The 16,705-nt window shown below is 37.5% G+C and overlaps 1 protein-coding gene across 1 annotated transcript in view; it reads right to left on the bottom strand.

The window, feature by feature from the left end:
* The window catches only part of SLC15A5 (solute carrier family 15 member 5), a 34,275-nt gene extending 23,793 nt beyond the window's left edge, over positions 1–10,482 (bottom strand). Inside the window, exons 1-3 of the mRNA XM_074144317.1 lie at positions 10,113–10,482; positions 8,115–8,337; positions 1,989–2,158 (exon numbers count right to left, since the gene is read on the bottom strand). Of these exons, the coding sequence (XP_074000418.1) occupies positions 1,989–2,158; positions 8,115–8,337; positions 10,113–10,482 (763 nt within the window). The remainder of the gene's footprint in view (positions 1–1,988; positions 2,159–8,114; positions 8,338–10,112) is intronic.
* Positions 10,483–16,705: the final 6,223 nt, after the last annotated feature.

Raw genomic sequence — 16,705 nt, 5'->3', positions numbered from 1 at the left:
GAATGATACATAGACCTAATCAATATCAGAAGGATTTTGCCAATGATGTAGTTAAAGTATCTCATCCCTTCTTTAAAAGAAAACAAATAAAACCCAGAGAACCAGTGGTGAATTCTTCAGATTATAAATCTGATCAGATGTAAGAGACATGTTTAAAAGAAACATTTATATCAGTGCACACTGTGTAGATCAACAGCATATACTCTATACTTGTATTTCTAATGTTTTCTTAAAAAAAATATTAAAAAATCTATCCATATAGATATTAAATTGCAACTTTCAGAAAATGATTTACCTTCTCCTTTATATTCAGTCCTTAGCTCCAATGTTCTGCTACTTTGACCTTGATCTAATAATGAATATCTATGATACTTAATTACAATAAAAAGCCTACATTGCACCCTAGATGGTAGATACACATTTTTTCCTCATCTTTGGTCACCTGCCAGTCCTCAAAATTATAGCAGTGGGAAGAAATGCAAATGAAGTCCATGCTTGACAGCTAAACATAATTGAATGCATGATCCATATTTGAAGAGTTACCTTAAAATAAAAAAGGCAGCATATATAAAAATCATTTAAGATCATCTATGGATTTGAATTATTGTTCTGAAGATTTTCCAACTTCATCATCTCACTGGAAGGTACAAAGTATATTATCTTTTATTTTGACTAAGGAGATAAAAAAAATTTGCAGATATCAATGTTTAGATCAGCATTCTCCAAAGACAGGGAAAAAACACTTGATACAAAAAAGTGCTAGTTTTGTTGATGGCCAAGACAGATATAATCTATAAATTTATGTTATACCACTTTGTAGAATTAAACTAGTCAGATTATAAACTACAAATTTAATCTATAGGAAATAGCCCAGCTCAGGGCTGGATACTAAGGAATCTTTTTACCATCTCAGGTTGTAAAACCTGTAGTGAGCCCCCTTCTCCATAAGAAGCTGGTTAATTTGATGCTCCGTTGCATATTATCAAGACATTTTTGAGTGTTGTGGAGGGGACGTGTTTCTTTGGCTCTATTCTTTTTGAATAAACCTCTCTAGTGACATCCTCACTATGATATTCCCAGGCACTTGATTTATACATTCATTCCCTCACTGCTAATATATTTTTGCTTAGATTATATTTAACATGAAGACTGAAATGACAACTTGCTTTCAGTTTCTGGCTTCTATTGGAAATAGAATAGCTAGGTTTGGGCATTTACAGCCTTATTCAAGTCACCTAGGCTCCACTTACATTTCTGTGCTTGGTCAATGGAGAGGGGTAGTTGCCATCAAAGGATTATGGAGATCTCAGGTACTAACTAGTGAGGCCACAGAAGTGTAAGAACTTCTGTTATAAACTATCTAGAGCTATTCAGTATTTCTAGTGATTTTCAAATGTGTAAAAACACTTCATGTTGTATAAGCAAGCACTTTGAAATAACAATAAGCATCAGACATGGCAAGATAAAGGCATTCCAGAACAACTTTGCTACTAGTGCACATTCCTGTTTAGCTTACCAACCACACTGTTTGGCTACTCAGTGTGCGTTCAGGTGAAGCAAAGGAGCACACTTAAGGGAGAAGACACAAGTGTGCTTGGTGCCTTAGCATAGGCATGAACTTTGCTTCAACTGATCAAAACTTGTTGGACATAGATTGAAACAAACATGGCAAAATAAAGTCCACCAGCAGCATGCATATGATACCCCTTCCTGCACAGGCAAATGCTTTGACATATCTTGACATGACAGAAAAGGTACATAAGTTTACCAGAGACTGCTTTCCACTTTTTCAGGCTATCCAGAATCTCCAGGTCTATCTTTAAAGAGGATGGATGTTGTCTCTTACACACAAACCTTGTAGAGCTAAGCCCAAGTATCTCCAACCAAACAGGGCAGTGTTGTGGAAGAACTCACTTAGATATGCAAGTTGATCTCTTCTTCTGAAAATGATCTCTAAAGATATTTCCTAAGATATAGGTGACTCTTACCTGTTTTGGGTTTGTAAATCATCTCACCACGCACCATGTGAATTGTGATCATAGCCATAAGCACAGACACAAATGGGATAAGAAAACCAAGGTTCCTGGCCACAGACTGCTGGATATAAGAAATGCTGACAAAGACAACTGCTGAATTCAAGTTAATCAGCCAATAAAACCTAGTACACACAGAAAAGAGAGAGAAGAATGGAAAAGCTGAATAATATAAGGCTTTAACAGAAAATTAAACCATTACATTAAAGGCACGGTAAGTATAGTAAGCATGGACAGCATCAGTACAATGCACATGTTGAAACAGCAATTAACATCAAATTTCACTCGGATGACTCAGCTCCAAGAGGTACATGATTAACATAACTGTACTAAGGCCATAGAGCTGAAAAAATTGTCAGTCTAGTACTGGAAATATTCTTCTGGATCAGACTAATACATCAACATTTACTATTTACACATTTAATACCTGAAAACATAAGCTTTGTGTATGCAATATCATCAAATCATATATTTTAAGCTTAAGAAAGAAATGTCTTAATGCCAACGTCCCTTGTTTAAGAAGTATTAGAATTTGATTTATCAGAAGGGATGGCTTTTCCATTAGTTGCAAGTCTCAGCTTGAAATTTTATTGTCTTCTGGAAATATCTTGATAAGGAGGTTCCCCGACATAATTTGCTCCAAGACTGCCTTTGGCAGTAGAAGTGCTTCCCAAGTAAGTGCTGAGCCCCTCCTATGCACAGAAGACATTCAAATGAAGATCACATACTCTTGGAAGCAGATGGTGTATCACCAGCGATAGGCCTACCACAGTTTGGAAACCCTGACAATAGCACATTAAATATGCTTTAAGGAATTATAAGGGTAGCAAAAAGCAACCAAAAAAATAAAATGCATTTCCCTGATAGGATGCAAAAGGATAACTACTTGTTTTCTTTATCCTAGCAAATGAGTTTATATCTGCTCAGTTAGGAGTATATTGTCACCACACTTTTTTCATTGGATTCTGACTTACGTAAAACATTACATCAGTAGATCTAAAATCCAGCTTTTTCAAGTAGTTACCTGTATAAGTATTCATGAAAGTGAAATATAAAAGTTAATGCTCATTCTTCTGTTGCATAGCCCTCTTCTCACAACATGACTGACCAATTTTTACTCTACCACTCATAATTACACATTTCAATTCTAATGCTCTAACTCTTTTTAAATTCTGAGGTGCTCCCCTTACACTGTTCCTCAGGCCACTTGTGTTGTCTTTTTGCTTTCAGCAGATATTTAACCAAGGTTTCCCTTAAAACACAACTCTCACATAAAACAAAGGTTTGAGGCTACAGAGCAGGCTCCAATATTCTGCATCTCAGCGTAGAGAGATCAGATTTAGTGAGGACCTGCTTTGGTGAAGTCAGTTTCCAAAAATACTGACTGTCTGGATCAGTATGATACTTCCTTTGAAGAGTCAGAGTCAGTCATTCAGCAACTTCTGCTTCAGATTTGAGTCTGGCTTGTAGACATAGCCTTTGAAATTTAAAGTTAAGAATTTTAAGTTTGACTAAACTTTAAAGTTCCAAGTTGGCTTTAAAGACAACTGTATTTTAAACACAGAAGGATCAATACTGTAGTAGTACTACCTCAATATGTCACAGATCGCATTTTGTAAGCAACTGCAAGAGGAGACTCTTTCACCTTTGCTGGAACCTCAGTGAAATGGTTTCACTCAAAGGTGATCAACACACAGGTACATAGCTTAATACATATTGCTTGAGGAAGCAAAGCTTGTTTTCTTGTCTTGTGTCACTTCTGCCTCATGTATGCTATCGGACTTCAGTAGTTGTTTCTCCTAACTAGTCTAGAATTACATTCTCAACATTAAAAGAAAAAAATCTTAAAATGTTATAGAAAACCAGCTACTCCTTAACAACCCAACTCCCAAGCTTTCCAGCCTGATCCCTCCTCAGTTGCAAATGAGTGGGTAGGGCAGGAGTGAGGTATCAGTAGCCATTGCAGCTCCCTATATCAGCAATCACAGCAAAATTTTTTGAGCTGAAAATTCTAGAAGGGCAATTGCAAGTCTCTCTTGACACCTAGGAGACTTCATCAGCCCCATTTCATTCATTTAAGATGACTACTAGGTCACCTGCCATAATGGCCAAGACAAACCATAGCCATACTGCAAGTTACAACATTGAAGTGCCTGCTGTGCTCCTTCCACTTGCTCTGACATTGCCCATTACATCACATCTAGCTAGTGCCAAGAAAGTAAAAACATCATGATGTCAGAAACACAGACGTTGGTAACACTGCTCAGGTCTATTCAGTTACAAAAACAACACTCTTTCACCGTGCTAAGGGTGGAGATGGGAGATGACCACAGGGCAGAGCGGCAGTAGGCATGGGAACGTGTTTATGGGGCTTGCCTCACAGGACCCAGGGCAAGTGGCAGAAGAAAAATGACGTACTCCACCAGGGCAAACTTAACTGCTGCCGAGAGCCATGCAGCATCATCAGGTCTCCTGGAGCCAGCAAGGACAGGCACAGCAGTGAACTCTCCTGCTTCATGCATTTCTCTGAAGTCACACCAAAACGTGTCTGAAGTTCCAAATCAATTAACTGTTCTCCTCCACTGAAAGTAGTCTCTAGGCACTTTGGAATTAGATTATTCTGTGACAATGGTATAGTTGGAGGGATTTTGTATATACACCTGTTGATCTCTGTTCAACTAAAGCTTTTAAGAAAAGAAAAATAGTTACACAACTGGGTCAGTTGGAACTGGTGCAGAAGTTTTGAAACAATTCCTAACTGACAATTTTTAAGCTCGATGTTTCAGGGGCTGCTTTCCAAACTTTAGATAAAGAAGCGTGTCTGAGCTACCTGAAATCCTGACACTCTTCAGGACTGTATGGCTGTTTCACTGGAAGTAGAACCTCCAAAGAAAACCCTTGAGTACAGGAGAGTGCTTTAGTTTTTTACCACCATATAGCAAAGTACTGTATGACTGAAATGTAAAGCTCCTGTCCTCTCACAGAAATGAGAAGAAAAAAACCCAATGTTTTACCAATCCCTATGGACCAAGCAAGAAAGATAAACTAACCTTAACGCACACATCAGAATTTTGGGATTTGCTTATATCATACTGACAGCAGCAGATCAGAACCTACACAAACAGAAACACGTCTTACTGGCCCTCATATACCAGAGCAAATATATTTGTCTAATATTTGGACTTGCATTATGTAAAGTGTCTCAGAGATCCCAGTAGGGTATAGCTGAATTAGTTAAATATGTCAAACCAAATTATCATGCCCAACTTTGCAGGGAACATTTCCTTCCTGGAGCTTCAGTACTCTGAGGTCTCCTCAGATTGAGAGGCAAATGCCAACTTGGGAGGTTCATCTCAAGAACGCAGTCCAGATTAGAAGTCTAAATGCTATTGTGGCAAACTCATAAAAACCTAATAATCTTATTATAACTTCTTACAGAAATACATTAATTGTGATAACTTCCATAGTAGTAACATCCATGTGACTTCTTATTTAACAGTATTGTTTATGTTCATACAGTATTCAAAAAGTTTTTAGTGAATGCAACAATTGAGATGAACCTGCTGAATGAAACAATCTGAGATCAAGTAAGATATATGAAAATGTTATGAAATGGACCTTTTGTGACTTTTTGGATTAATTTTGAAGACTCAATAGATTTCCTGTCACAATATATTATTTGCTTTTATTTTTTAAGCATGTGTAGCTCTTGCAATTCAAGTTTTGATTTATCCAAACTCAGACCCAGATAGTCCATGTATGGAACAGTATCCAAGCTATGTATTTTTATGTACTACAGCTTTGTAGGAGGAGTTAACTTTTTTAAGAATCACTATGGAGTTCTCTGCAAAGACAAGGCAGAAAAGAAAATCTCACAGGGGTAGAAAAACATTTTTAAAAGCCAGAGAGCGTCCAGGATAACAACAGAAACCTATCTGCAGAACATGGAAAGAAAAATTATTCGGAGGAGACATAAGACAGGAAGGAAGGAAAGCAGATAAACGAACAGTAAGACAAGACACCACACTGAAGTCTCATCCCTAGTCCAGATTGTACTTTTTACTCTCGTTCTCTGCCTGCACATACAGAATTTACTTCTGCTGCAAAAATAGTTCCAGTTCACAACCTCAACCTTAGAAAAGCAGAAGTCCTTTGGGAAACTTAGTCCTACAGAATCCAAGTCCCTTCTTCACTTGGCATTGGTGTGTTCTAGTCACTTAAAAGGTCCGAGTCATAGTTCATACTAGGCATTACAACAAGGCCCTAGATGTGCAAAGCAACCTTCTTCGAAGATTGAATTAGACAACAGATAATTACAGTGTTTTAACCCAATCTTTAACCCAATAATTCTGCTTGTTTAAGTAGAACTTGGCTAAGATCACAGACTCAAACTCACCAGGATTATGCAACCATCTCATTTTACATTATTTTAAATTTCAATTCTGTCACAAGTACCTACCAAGAGAAAACAGCCTACTGAGAAAAAGTGATTATGTTCTGAGAAGTTTTAACAAGACTAAGAATGCTGAGAATGAAACCCCCATTTTTTAGGTCTTGAGATTGCAATCAAACAGCCCCTCCTTGGATGCCATTGCAAAAATTAATCTTTTTTTCTTTTAATCGCACATGTGCCTTTCTTGATATTTCCAAAGTTCCAAGAACTGACCCATTTGGATTCCCCCAAGGAACTCTTTATTCGTATTATATCTCCTTTGTAATCAACACTGAGAAATGTCACTTTGATTAAACACAATTCTGAATGGCTAAGACCACAGTACAATAAATTCTCCAGAGCTATCTTTCAGAACAACTGATTGCTCTCCAATCTTAATCCCCCAGAGTCTTATTTAATCAAAATGATGTTGCTAATTAAGGATTAAAACTCAGAATAGAGTAAAAAGGAAGGGTTTTTTTTCTTCTTCTTCTCTCCTATGGGCAGGTCAAGGAGGCAGAATCTGCTCTAAGGAACTAAACAGTCTCATCCACCTTTGGTAAAGCTACCTTATTCACTGAAGTTTGGATTTAATTCAAAACTCTTTGATATTAACATAATTGGAGGAAAAAAGAATAGTCAGGAAAGCCATCCCCAAAGGACAAGAGATCTGATTCACTAAGATCTCCATTGATTCTTCAGCATTGCATTGTTAATATGCAAATGTTATCACTTTTGATTTTAATAACTGTGCATGTACAAGGAAAGGAGAGAAAAGGGGGCAGTTTAGGGATTATTTCACCCTGCCTTGAAACAGGAATTTGGAGGTTCCCACTGCAACTTCTTTGATCCTCAATCCAGAGTTTAAACAGAAAGTACAGGTGAATGCATATAGCACTCTGTATAGTGCTACAGAAGTGGTAAATAAAGGCAAACATCTCATCAAAAACGACTTATCTGACACACTGAGAGACATAGTTAATATGAAAAATATTGACTTTTAAGCACCATTTTATGAGCAATTGTTCCTCAAATTTTTCTTAAAAAATTTAAAATATTCAAACCAAACCAGAAATGTCAAGTGGTTTATCTGATGCCACAGCTTCACAGCAATAGAGCTGAAACAAGGCAGATCCCTAACACTGAGCTTAGCCGGTAGAGACTACTAGCAATCCCAAGTTCCAGCAAACCAGCAGACTCCACTGCTGCCTGTCGTTGCTAAAAATTTACTCTGGTGTAAGTTCTAATGTATCATTGAATTTTGTCACTGCTAGTTAGGGAGTAACAGCAAAATATACCAAAGGAATAGCCATGTTAAAGGTAGAAAACTACATGGAATATGTTGTTTTAACAGCAACTAGGTTGTCAAGTCTTTGAGCATTTGGGAAAATCAGTTTATCCTAATTCTGACTGAAGATTTCTGTAGAAGGTCAAAATAGATGAACACCTACTGCTCCTAGCAAAAGAAAAAAGTTAGTTTCCAAGAAGTACTGAAAAAACTTCTCCTATTTAAAAAATTTAAGCGTTTTGCAGTTAAAAACAAAACACGAAACCCATCATCTGTAGAATTTGCCTTGTAAATCAGTAGTGAATTTAAGGCAACGCTCTATCATCCCCAACAGATAATGAGCTGACATTAAGTTACCAACCAGTTGAAAAAAGAAAGAAGTTCCTTCGGTCCACAGTCCTCAAGGTTGTATGCACTTAATGGACAGACTATAGCTCTTATGCCTCCTATTCCCAGACTAGCTGTGAGTAGTGCAAAGTAGAATACTATTTTCTGCTCTCTTTTGGTTAGTGTATGAAGAATATGTCGTCTGTCAATGTAAATATCTTCAAAGGGGAATGCCACAACAGGTAGTAGGGCTGTGCCTGGAATTGGAAAGAAAATAGTAATTTGAAATTGATTAGAATCAGACTGATGAATAAGATTATTTTTTTTAAGCACTTAGGTTGGAATGACACATGAAAAATACACACGACAGAGGAGTGCAAAAAAGGAGAGAGTCTTAATTCTGGAGAGAGCCAGAACCTTTCTGGATGCCACTACACAGAGTAAAGCAAGACCACTGAGGGCCTCCAAGAATGCAATTTTCCTCTGAAAACCTCATAAGGATTCAGGTTTTTCAATCAACTGAAGAGCTCACTCCGTAGCTCCTCTCACTGGCCTTCTGCATTGCATAGAGGGCAGTAGCTCTCCACTTTGCCAGAGGGCACTGGTTAAAATATGTAACTTCACCTGATGAACCACCTATCAATCAAGAAAACCACCCCATGGTGGAATGTAGCTTTTTTTTCCTGCATCTTCTTTAAACCCCAGAATTTTTATGAAAATCATAATTTAACAAATAAATTCTCAAAAGGTTTATGGAAAAATTTCTTTTTTTCTCCAGCAGCTTCATGGAAAATACACGATTTTCAGAAACTTTACCTATGGAAGCAGTGCCATGAATTGCATTTACCACCTCTGGTCTGCAAAGCAAGTCTTTCAGATTTAATCAGCTACAGATTCTCCAAGTTGCAATTGGAGACTAAACTCAAAATATATTGATGTGTCAATAACACCAACATTCGCCATAACTAAGACTATGATTGTGCATCAAAACCTAATAAGTCAGGAATGTTTAATGATCCATCTCAAAAAAAACCTCAGTTCTGGTTAAAATAATACACAAACACATAAAATTCTGTTTGTGTCACCAGTCTTCTACTTTAAGTTACGCATTGAAAGGACAAGTGGCAGAAGGAGATTCCAAACTAGAAGCCCACGGGAAAAACAGTGGAACATAACAGCAATCGTTTTTCCAGGCTACTTGCACAACGGTTTTGAAATCAGCTCAAGGACATTTCAGGAGTGACTCTGATTTTTTTTTTTTTTGCCTGTCTAAATAATAAAACGATTGGTTATTGCAGAAATCAGACTTGCTTATGGTCCAAGTGAAAAGTGTTTCTATCAGCTTGGTTTAAATTGACAGAATAATCACCAGCTGTGAGATGCACCAATTTGTTACAGAATGGTCATACTTAGTCTGAACAGTGCTTTTAAATAAAAGCTCTCCAGAATAACAGGTGGGGAAGATTCAGAATGTGCTAACAGAAAGCAGGTTCTCAACACAGGTATTAAGATACAACCTCTCTACTTAAAGTCAAGTTTTTTTATACTGGTATGTGCTTAAGTATATCTTTCCCTCTTATCCAAATACAACAGTCATATACCTTTACATACAATAAAATTTTACTACCAACAGCTGGGAAACAGTTTCCAAACTCTCTCTCATACTATATTTCCAATTAAAGCCTCATGTTTGCCCCAAACACCTTAGATGCTTGTTAAGGGGACCAATTTGAAGAGTTAAGCATCCATGTTCTGAATAGCTAAGCCACTTTAGAAGAGTTAAGTTTGTGCACCAACTATCCACAAGATGCACATGCAAAGTGTGTGTAGTCTTGTTCAAAGCACTGCCTCACAAAAGTTTGTAGGCAAAACTACTGCAGTGCATTTTGCAAAGGAGAACCTAAGTAATCAGCTGTTTGAGACTGTGGCCAAAAGTTTGGGGAAAACTGTTAGATTTCAAACACAATGCTCAATAATGCATTTTGGCAGCAGAATTACTGGAACATGAAATAGTCACCAGGGCGTCACCTACCTAGGAAGTGTAGAAACATGCAGATGCACACGAGCTTGATCCTCCCCACAAGGCATTCGGCGAGCCAGCCAACCAGTACTGGCGTCAACATGGAGGTGCCTACAAAGCACATGTTGACAATAGCTGCCTGGTAGTTGCGATAGCCAAGTTTGACGGTGCAGAAGAGGATCATGTTGCAGACGATGCCAAAGAAGGTGAATCTCTCACACAGCTCCACCAGCAGCACACAAATAGCTTCTTGGAGCTTCTTCTCAGACTGAGACAGGTTTCCAGCATGGTTGCTTCTCCCAGGCAACGTATTTTGCTCCTTATCAGCAGTGTGGTTCAAAAGTCGCTTCTCTTGTATGTCTCTTCTGTTTGCACCAGGCATGCTTGTCTTTTTTTGGGTACGACTGAGTAGAGCAGCTTAAGTTACAGGTATACTTCTGTTCTCCTCCACTGTAATTAGCAAACTGGTAAGACTCTCGCTTTGAATTCCACACTTCACTACTACAATTTCTTAGGGCACCTGTCACTTTTGTGACATTACATATAGGATCAAAGAGTATAAAAAAAATAATCAAAGAGCCATATCAGTATTTCAGCTTCTGAATTTAGCAACACTCAGGAACTCAACCTGTTTATTTAATTAGTGCATTTGGGGGTGAACAGAATTTTTCCCCAGAATTATATTACCTATTAAATTATGTGAATCCAATATAGTATGCACAGCTCTATCTATATCTTAAAGATAAAGGCTTAAATACACAGGAAAGCTAACATTTTCAGCAGAATTCAAGTAATAGATCAGGAAAATAATTTGGTTAAAATAATCTGATACTTTAATTAGGCAACAAGTGAAAAACTGCAAGCAGAGATAGAGGATTTTTTTTTAAGGTTAACAATATCTAATCATTGTTACATTTCTTGTTATTTTTGGTTGAAATTCAGATAAAGTTAATTATAAAAATAAGTAATGGTACTACATTTAAGTTAGAAAAGCAAGTTTTAAAAGAAAGTTGAATGTATTAGCAAAGAAAAAAAAAAAAAGCAATCCAAAAGCAACCTAAACCAGAACTGTTTCTCTCAGCCAGATATTGAGTCATAGCTACAATGCATCATAAGGGGCAGGGGCACAGATGATGTGCTCTCTCATATCAACCAAACACAATCACCAGCTTCAAAAGAAATTAGGAAGAGACAAACTTAAAGTGCTTTATAATGCTCCTGCTGCCTTATCCACAAGGAAGCTTGCAGGATCTCCCGGATCAGTTTCTCCATTTTGCAGAGCTCATTAAGATCACTAACACGTCTTCAAAACACTCCCAACCAAGAATGAGAAGCATTCTGCATTTATTTTGTGCAAATGTGTACGTTTGTTACAAGGCAATGGTAAATCAGGCCTGCTTCTCTAAATAGAGCTCTCAATGCCTCTGATGGCATTTTTTGAGACATAGGCTCTGCTGTTTGTTTCCATCTGTCCATATAGCTACTCATATTTTACCTCTTCAGATCTATTTAGTACATGAGAAGTCCTACATCCCAAAACAGATGCACAATAGTATATAACTGGTATGGATAAAGATAGATTCCAAGATTACCTCCAGAAATAAAACAGAAAAAAACTCTCGGAATGTTGCTGTCAAGTTTTGGTTTACTTCCCTGGCTTGTTTCTAGAGCAACTGTGATACATGCACAAAGCCTAGAAGCTCTGAAGCTTAAATTCAAGTAGCAAGATATTGCTCCCTAAAATAATTCTGAATATTTTTTTTTTTTAAAACCTAGTACAAGTCTAAAGCAAGAACTCAGATACCAAAAAACTTAAGAGTTTTCAGATGAGTCTAGTTAGGGGTGAAAACAGGATGTGTGTAGCATGCCAAGAACTATTTAGCTATCGTAGATCAGAAGACAAAATGATCCTCATTTAGACAAACTAACCAGAAAAGTTTAAACTAGAAATCACTTGGAACTCAGCTTAGCTTCTCCATCAAAGCCTAATGAAGCCAATCCCAAATCAGAACAGGAGAGACAACAGTATTTTGACTAACAGGTACATATATCTTTTGTTGCATGAAGATAGTCTTATCTACCTCTTCATGAAAAAAAAATTGTATTTTCCTTTTTTTAAGGAAATGTGACCCTATTTTACAATCAGATAGAAAACATCAGGACAAATAAACTCTTGCTCCTATAGTTATTTCAATGTAAAATAGTCTTTTTTCCTACAAATTACTTTTCTTTAAAGAGTGAAAAATTTACCTGTTGTCATGGGTGCTAGCAATTCAAAGTGAATCATATCATGGGAACCAGTAAAGACAGCAGAGGTACTAGCTAGGATGGCTGTACCTTAGTCCTCATGTGGTTTCATTTACTCAAATTTTAGATTACAAGCTGGGGAAAAGAAATAATTGACTGAGCCTTATAAATGCCACAGAAAGCAGGAGGTGGGTGATTTTCATTGTCGCTTTTGAATTGCTTTTGCATGTGGCTAATCTGGGTGTGGTGGTTATGACAGTGACAGATCACAATCAGTAAATGAGTTAACAAGCTTAATGCTAAGAGAATATACAATTTCATACAACAATATCTTTATTGATTTATTTTTTCAATCACTTCTGCAGCAATCATAGCTGATCTATCTAATTACTTGACAGGGTTTAAGTTGAATTCTAGTTGAATCACCTGGCATTCACTTGGCTTATTCTTAATACACGAGGTAGTAGGACTGCATAATGCCTGATGAAAAACTCTATTATTTGTATTAACATATATAGAGCTTTATATATACTGAAGCAATTAGAAACTAGCTGCAACAAATAACTTCTCTTTCAAAATCCAGCCCTTCTGGCAGCATCTCTGTCTGCCAGTAAGGACTTAGTGTAATTTTTTAAACAGATCTTTAAAGGATAGCTCTCAAAATGGGACAATCAGGCCTTGGAGAGAGGTTTATAAAAGTATTTGCTTTCACATGACAGTGTCAGCTCACTAGAGGTCTGGCCATTAATAAAAGAGTTGCTGTTTTGTTGCCTATCGACCTACTCATACTAGAATCCATAAATTAGCATTAGGCAAGGGAATTAAGTTGGACAGGTTGGAACTGAAATTTTCTCCTATATTTCTCTGATGAGTGACAGTTGCCAGTGTCTTCATTGTGGGGGTAAGGTATTGAAACTAAAGAGGCAGAACTTCAGTGTCCAGCACAACAGTTCCTCTGGCTAACAGGTAGTAGTTCTCTAAATCTCTGTTTATGTTCTAGAAGGGTTTATGTTCTCTAATGTTTTAGCAAATTTAGTTCAGCTTTACTCTTACTCTTTTAAAGAACATGTGAGAGGTGTTACCCTTCATCATAGCAGCAGCTGTGGTTCCTGCTAAATATCTGGGAGGGAAACATAATTGACATGGACAGATTGACAACATAACAATTTTGATACTGTAAATAAAAAAATTACATGGGTCAAATCTTTCTAGTTAGCATCAGGATTCCCATTAACTAGCATGGGTTGAGAAGTTGGCTCAACGACCACTGACCTGAGGACTGCAATTTCAAAGTCAGAGCAAAAGCTCTGGGCAAGAGCCTTGCCAAACAGGGGCAAACATGCCTGGGGTTTGCTGCCTGATGGTGTAAACACAGGTCCAAGGTGGTAGGTTGAGCAGGCAGCCACCGTAAAGAAACACCGCTCAAAGCTGGATGAAAGAAAAGGAGAAAGCAGGAAAATGCTGCACAGACAAGTTTGCAGGAACGCTTCTCACATCGAGTGTCTTGTTACAGCTCCAGGTGACTAATTAGAAGAGTCACAAGGTTAGTGACAGAAAAAAAAGAGAAGTGGTAAAAGCACAGGCTAAGACTAGACTTGATGCTTTTCAAAATCACCACTTCAATTTACTTCTCTTATGTGTATGAGAAATACTCAATTTAACACATAACAGCAGTTACCAGCCCAAGTCTGGTCCCTGCAGGATGCCCTTCTGCAAGGGCAGCTAAACCACCGCTTTCTGCAGGTACTGCTCATGCCTCCTTTCGTCTAGCACAATGTGTGGCCTCAGAGAAAGGGTCAGGCCCTCTAAAATTAGGTATATCCTTCTTTCCTTTTTTTTTTCCTTCCTTGCAGTTACATCTATAGTAGGGGAAAAATCAACAAATACAAATTACCAGTCTTTTGAGGCATAAAATATAAGTATTGAAGCTGAGGTCTTGTACGGGTTGGAGATGACTTGCCTCTTGTGAATGTGCTTCACAGGATTTCAAAACAGTTTTAAGGACAGAGTTTAATTATAGAAGGGGTAAAGCAAAGGTGCATATTTAAAAAAAAATAGATTTAACTTGTAGTATGAACTTTCTTTGTCTTTTTCTGTCAACTTTTTTATTCTTTTTTGTCCTTTTTTTTCCCCATCTTTAGGTGTCACTTCAGATGTCTAATTTCCTATGTCCTATATGGTATTTCACAGGTGAATAATGAAAGTTCTTCTATTTAAAATGTTACCTCAGACAACCATTTTAGCGATTTCTGGCACTGCAGTCTCAGAGTACTCTTGAGCAGTCTTGAATCAGAAGTGGGACAGAGTACGAGAGTGCTTCTTTTGGAGATCACAGCATTTGAAACCTGTATGTGATGCTTCTGAATAACTTCATCAGCATCAGTAAAATACTGACTAACATTTGTCTGACTACATACCAGAAGAACAAATACAAGCAAAACCCTAGTGCTTTGTGAATCATGTAAAAGGTCAGTTAAGAAAAGGAAAAGTAGTCATCGGGAGGTTGAGAAAGCTTATTTGTGAAATCTGTTAGATTACCAAATCTACTCAAATAAAATTGTTTTATATTTTATAAATTTTGAATGTTATAAAAGTATATTTGAAGGCTGAAAAATAACACCTATTAAATAACGAGTTATGAAAATTACTGATTATATGAGAAATTCTCTGGGAAGTTCTGGGACTCTGGTACCACACCATGTTTGAATAATTTTATTCTCCCTTTAGCAAGTATTCTTGCAAAACCTCCCACACTTTAGCCAGATGTAACCGAGAACTTTAGCCCATTTCTGCCTTGCTGCAGGATAGATGTAACGTCTTGTCTCGTTCCACAAGAAAGTGCAAGACGAGGGTGAGACTTTTCATTTAGGGAAAGGCTGTGCTTTAAGAAGTATATTTGTTTATTTTTGCTTGTGAAGTCAAAATTAAAAATTGCGTGGGAAAGCCATTTTCTTCTTCATTTTGCTGAAAGGTAACATACCAAGAAAGAGAATCAAATCCTTCTCTCAAGAATGCCCATGAGGTCCTGGTGGAGAGAACAGGCAGGACCTCTTCTATAAAAAGCTTTCTTTTCTCTGCTTGTCCTACAAAAGACTGCTGTAGCTATTACTCCCAGAGTCCTTCTTTTTCCCCAGTGTAATTCTTTTTTCTCTCTCTTTCTCCTGTTCAAGTGGGGACTGTGGCTAAAGCACAGAACTGACAGGAAGCAAAACTTCCATAGCTTTTTTCCCTGGTACCTAAGAAAGTGCAAGTACAACAAAGTACAAGACATGGACATACTTGAGCAAGTCCAGTGAAGGGCCATGAAGATGATGAGGGGACTGAAGCATCTCACGTATGAACAGAGGCTGAGAGAGCTGGGACTGTTCAGCCTGGAAAAGAGAAGGCTCAAGAGGATCTTCTTTATATAAATACCTGAAGGGAGGGTGCAAAGAGGATGGAGCCAGACTCTTTTCAGGACAAGAGGCAATGGGCGCAAACTGAAACACAGGGAACTCAATTTAAACATATGTAAAAACTTCTGGGGTTGTCAAACACTAGAGGAGGTTACACAGAGAGGTTGTGGAGTCTCCATCTTTGGAGATATTCAAAACTCAGCTGGACACAGGGCTGAACAACCTGCTGTAGGTGATTCTGCTTTGAGTAGGTGGGGTGGGCTAGACAATTGCCAGAGATGCCTTCCAACCTCAACCATTCTGTGATTCTGAGGAGCAACAGTAAATGCTTTGCCAAAGCAGAATCTAAGCAAGAAGATGTTAGAGGAAAGAAAAACAGTTTCTTCCCCAGTTCCTGCGTATCCCCTCTATGAAGGAGAAAGGTTTGCTAATTTACTTTTATAATTTTTTTTTTTCAGAGAGATGGTTTTAAATTTGCTGATCCTCAAACCTTTGCTATAAATGAGAATTATTTTGGCATGATTACTCTGTTCCTTCAAACCGCACATGTTTTATTTTGGGGATTTTGTTCAAACATACATAATTATCTATGCTAAGCAGTTTTTCATATGTTCTAAGGCTTTTGTCTTATTGCACCTCGTTGACGGTTTTATAATTCAGGGGTAATTGAATTGCAATTATTTTTCATGATGCATGGTATGGTTTTATATCACATTGTTGGCAGATATTCTTTATGATGTCGTTTGGTCTAATGGGAAAATTAGAAGTAGCTCTATCATATAGAAAGATGGCTTTTTTGTGTCATGTTATAGTTTGTAGATGGCACTCAGGATATTTTCTTTTGACATATAGATTTTTAGGTAGAGACTGAAATTAGATTCTAAAGCAGGGTTCACAGTTGAGACAATATTATCTGTACATCCAAGATTATTTCAACTATACTGCCATAGTGACAGTTCATTT

Source organism: Numenius arquata, chromosome 2 (assembly GCF_964106895.1).
Source record: "Numenius arquata chromosome 2, bNumArq3.hap1.1, whole genome shotgun sequence".
In the NCBI taxonomy this organism is placed as follows: Eukaryota; Metazoa; Chordata; class Aves; order Charadriiformes; family Scolopacidae; genus Numenius; species Numenius arquata.
This window is presented reverse-complemented; position numbering and strand designations above follow the sequence as displayed.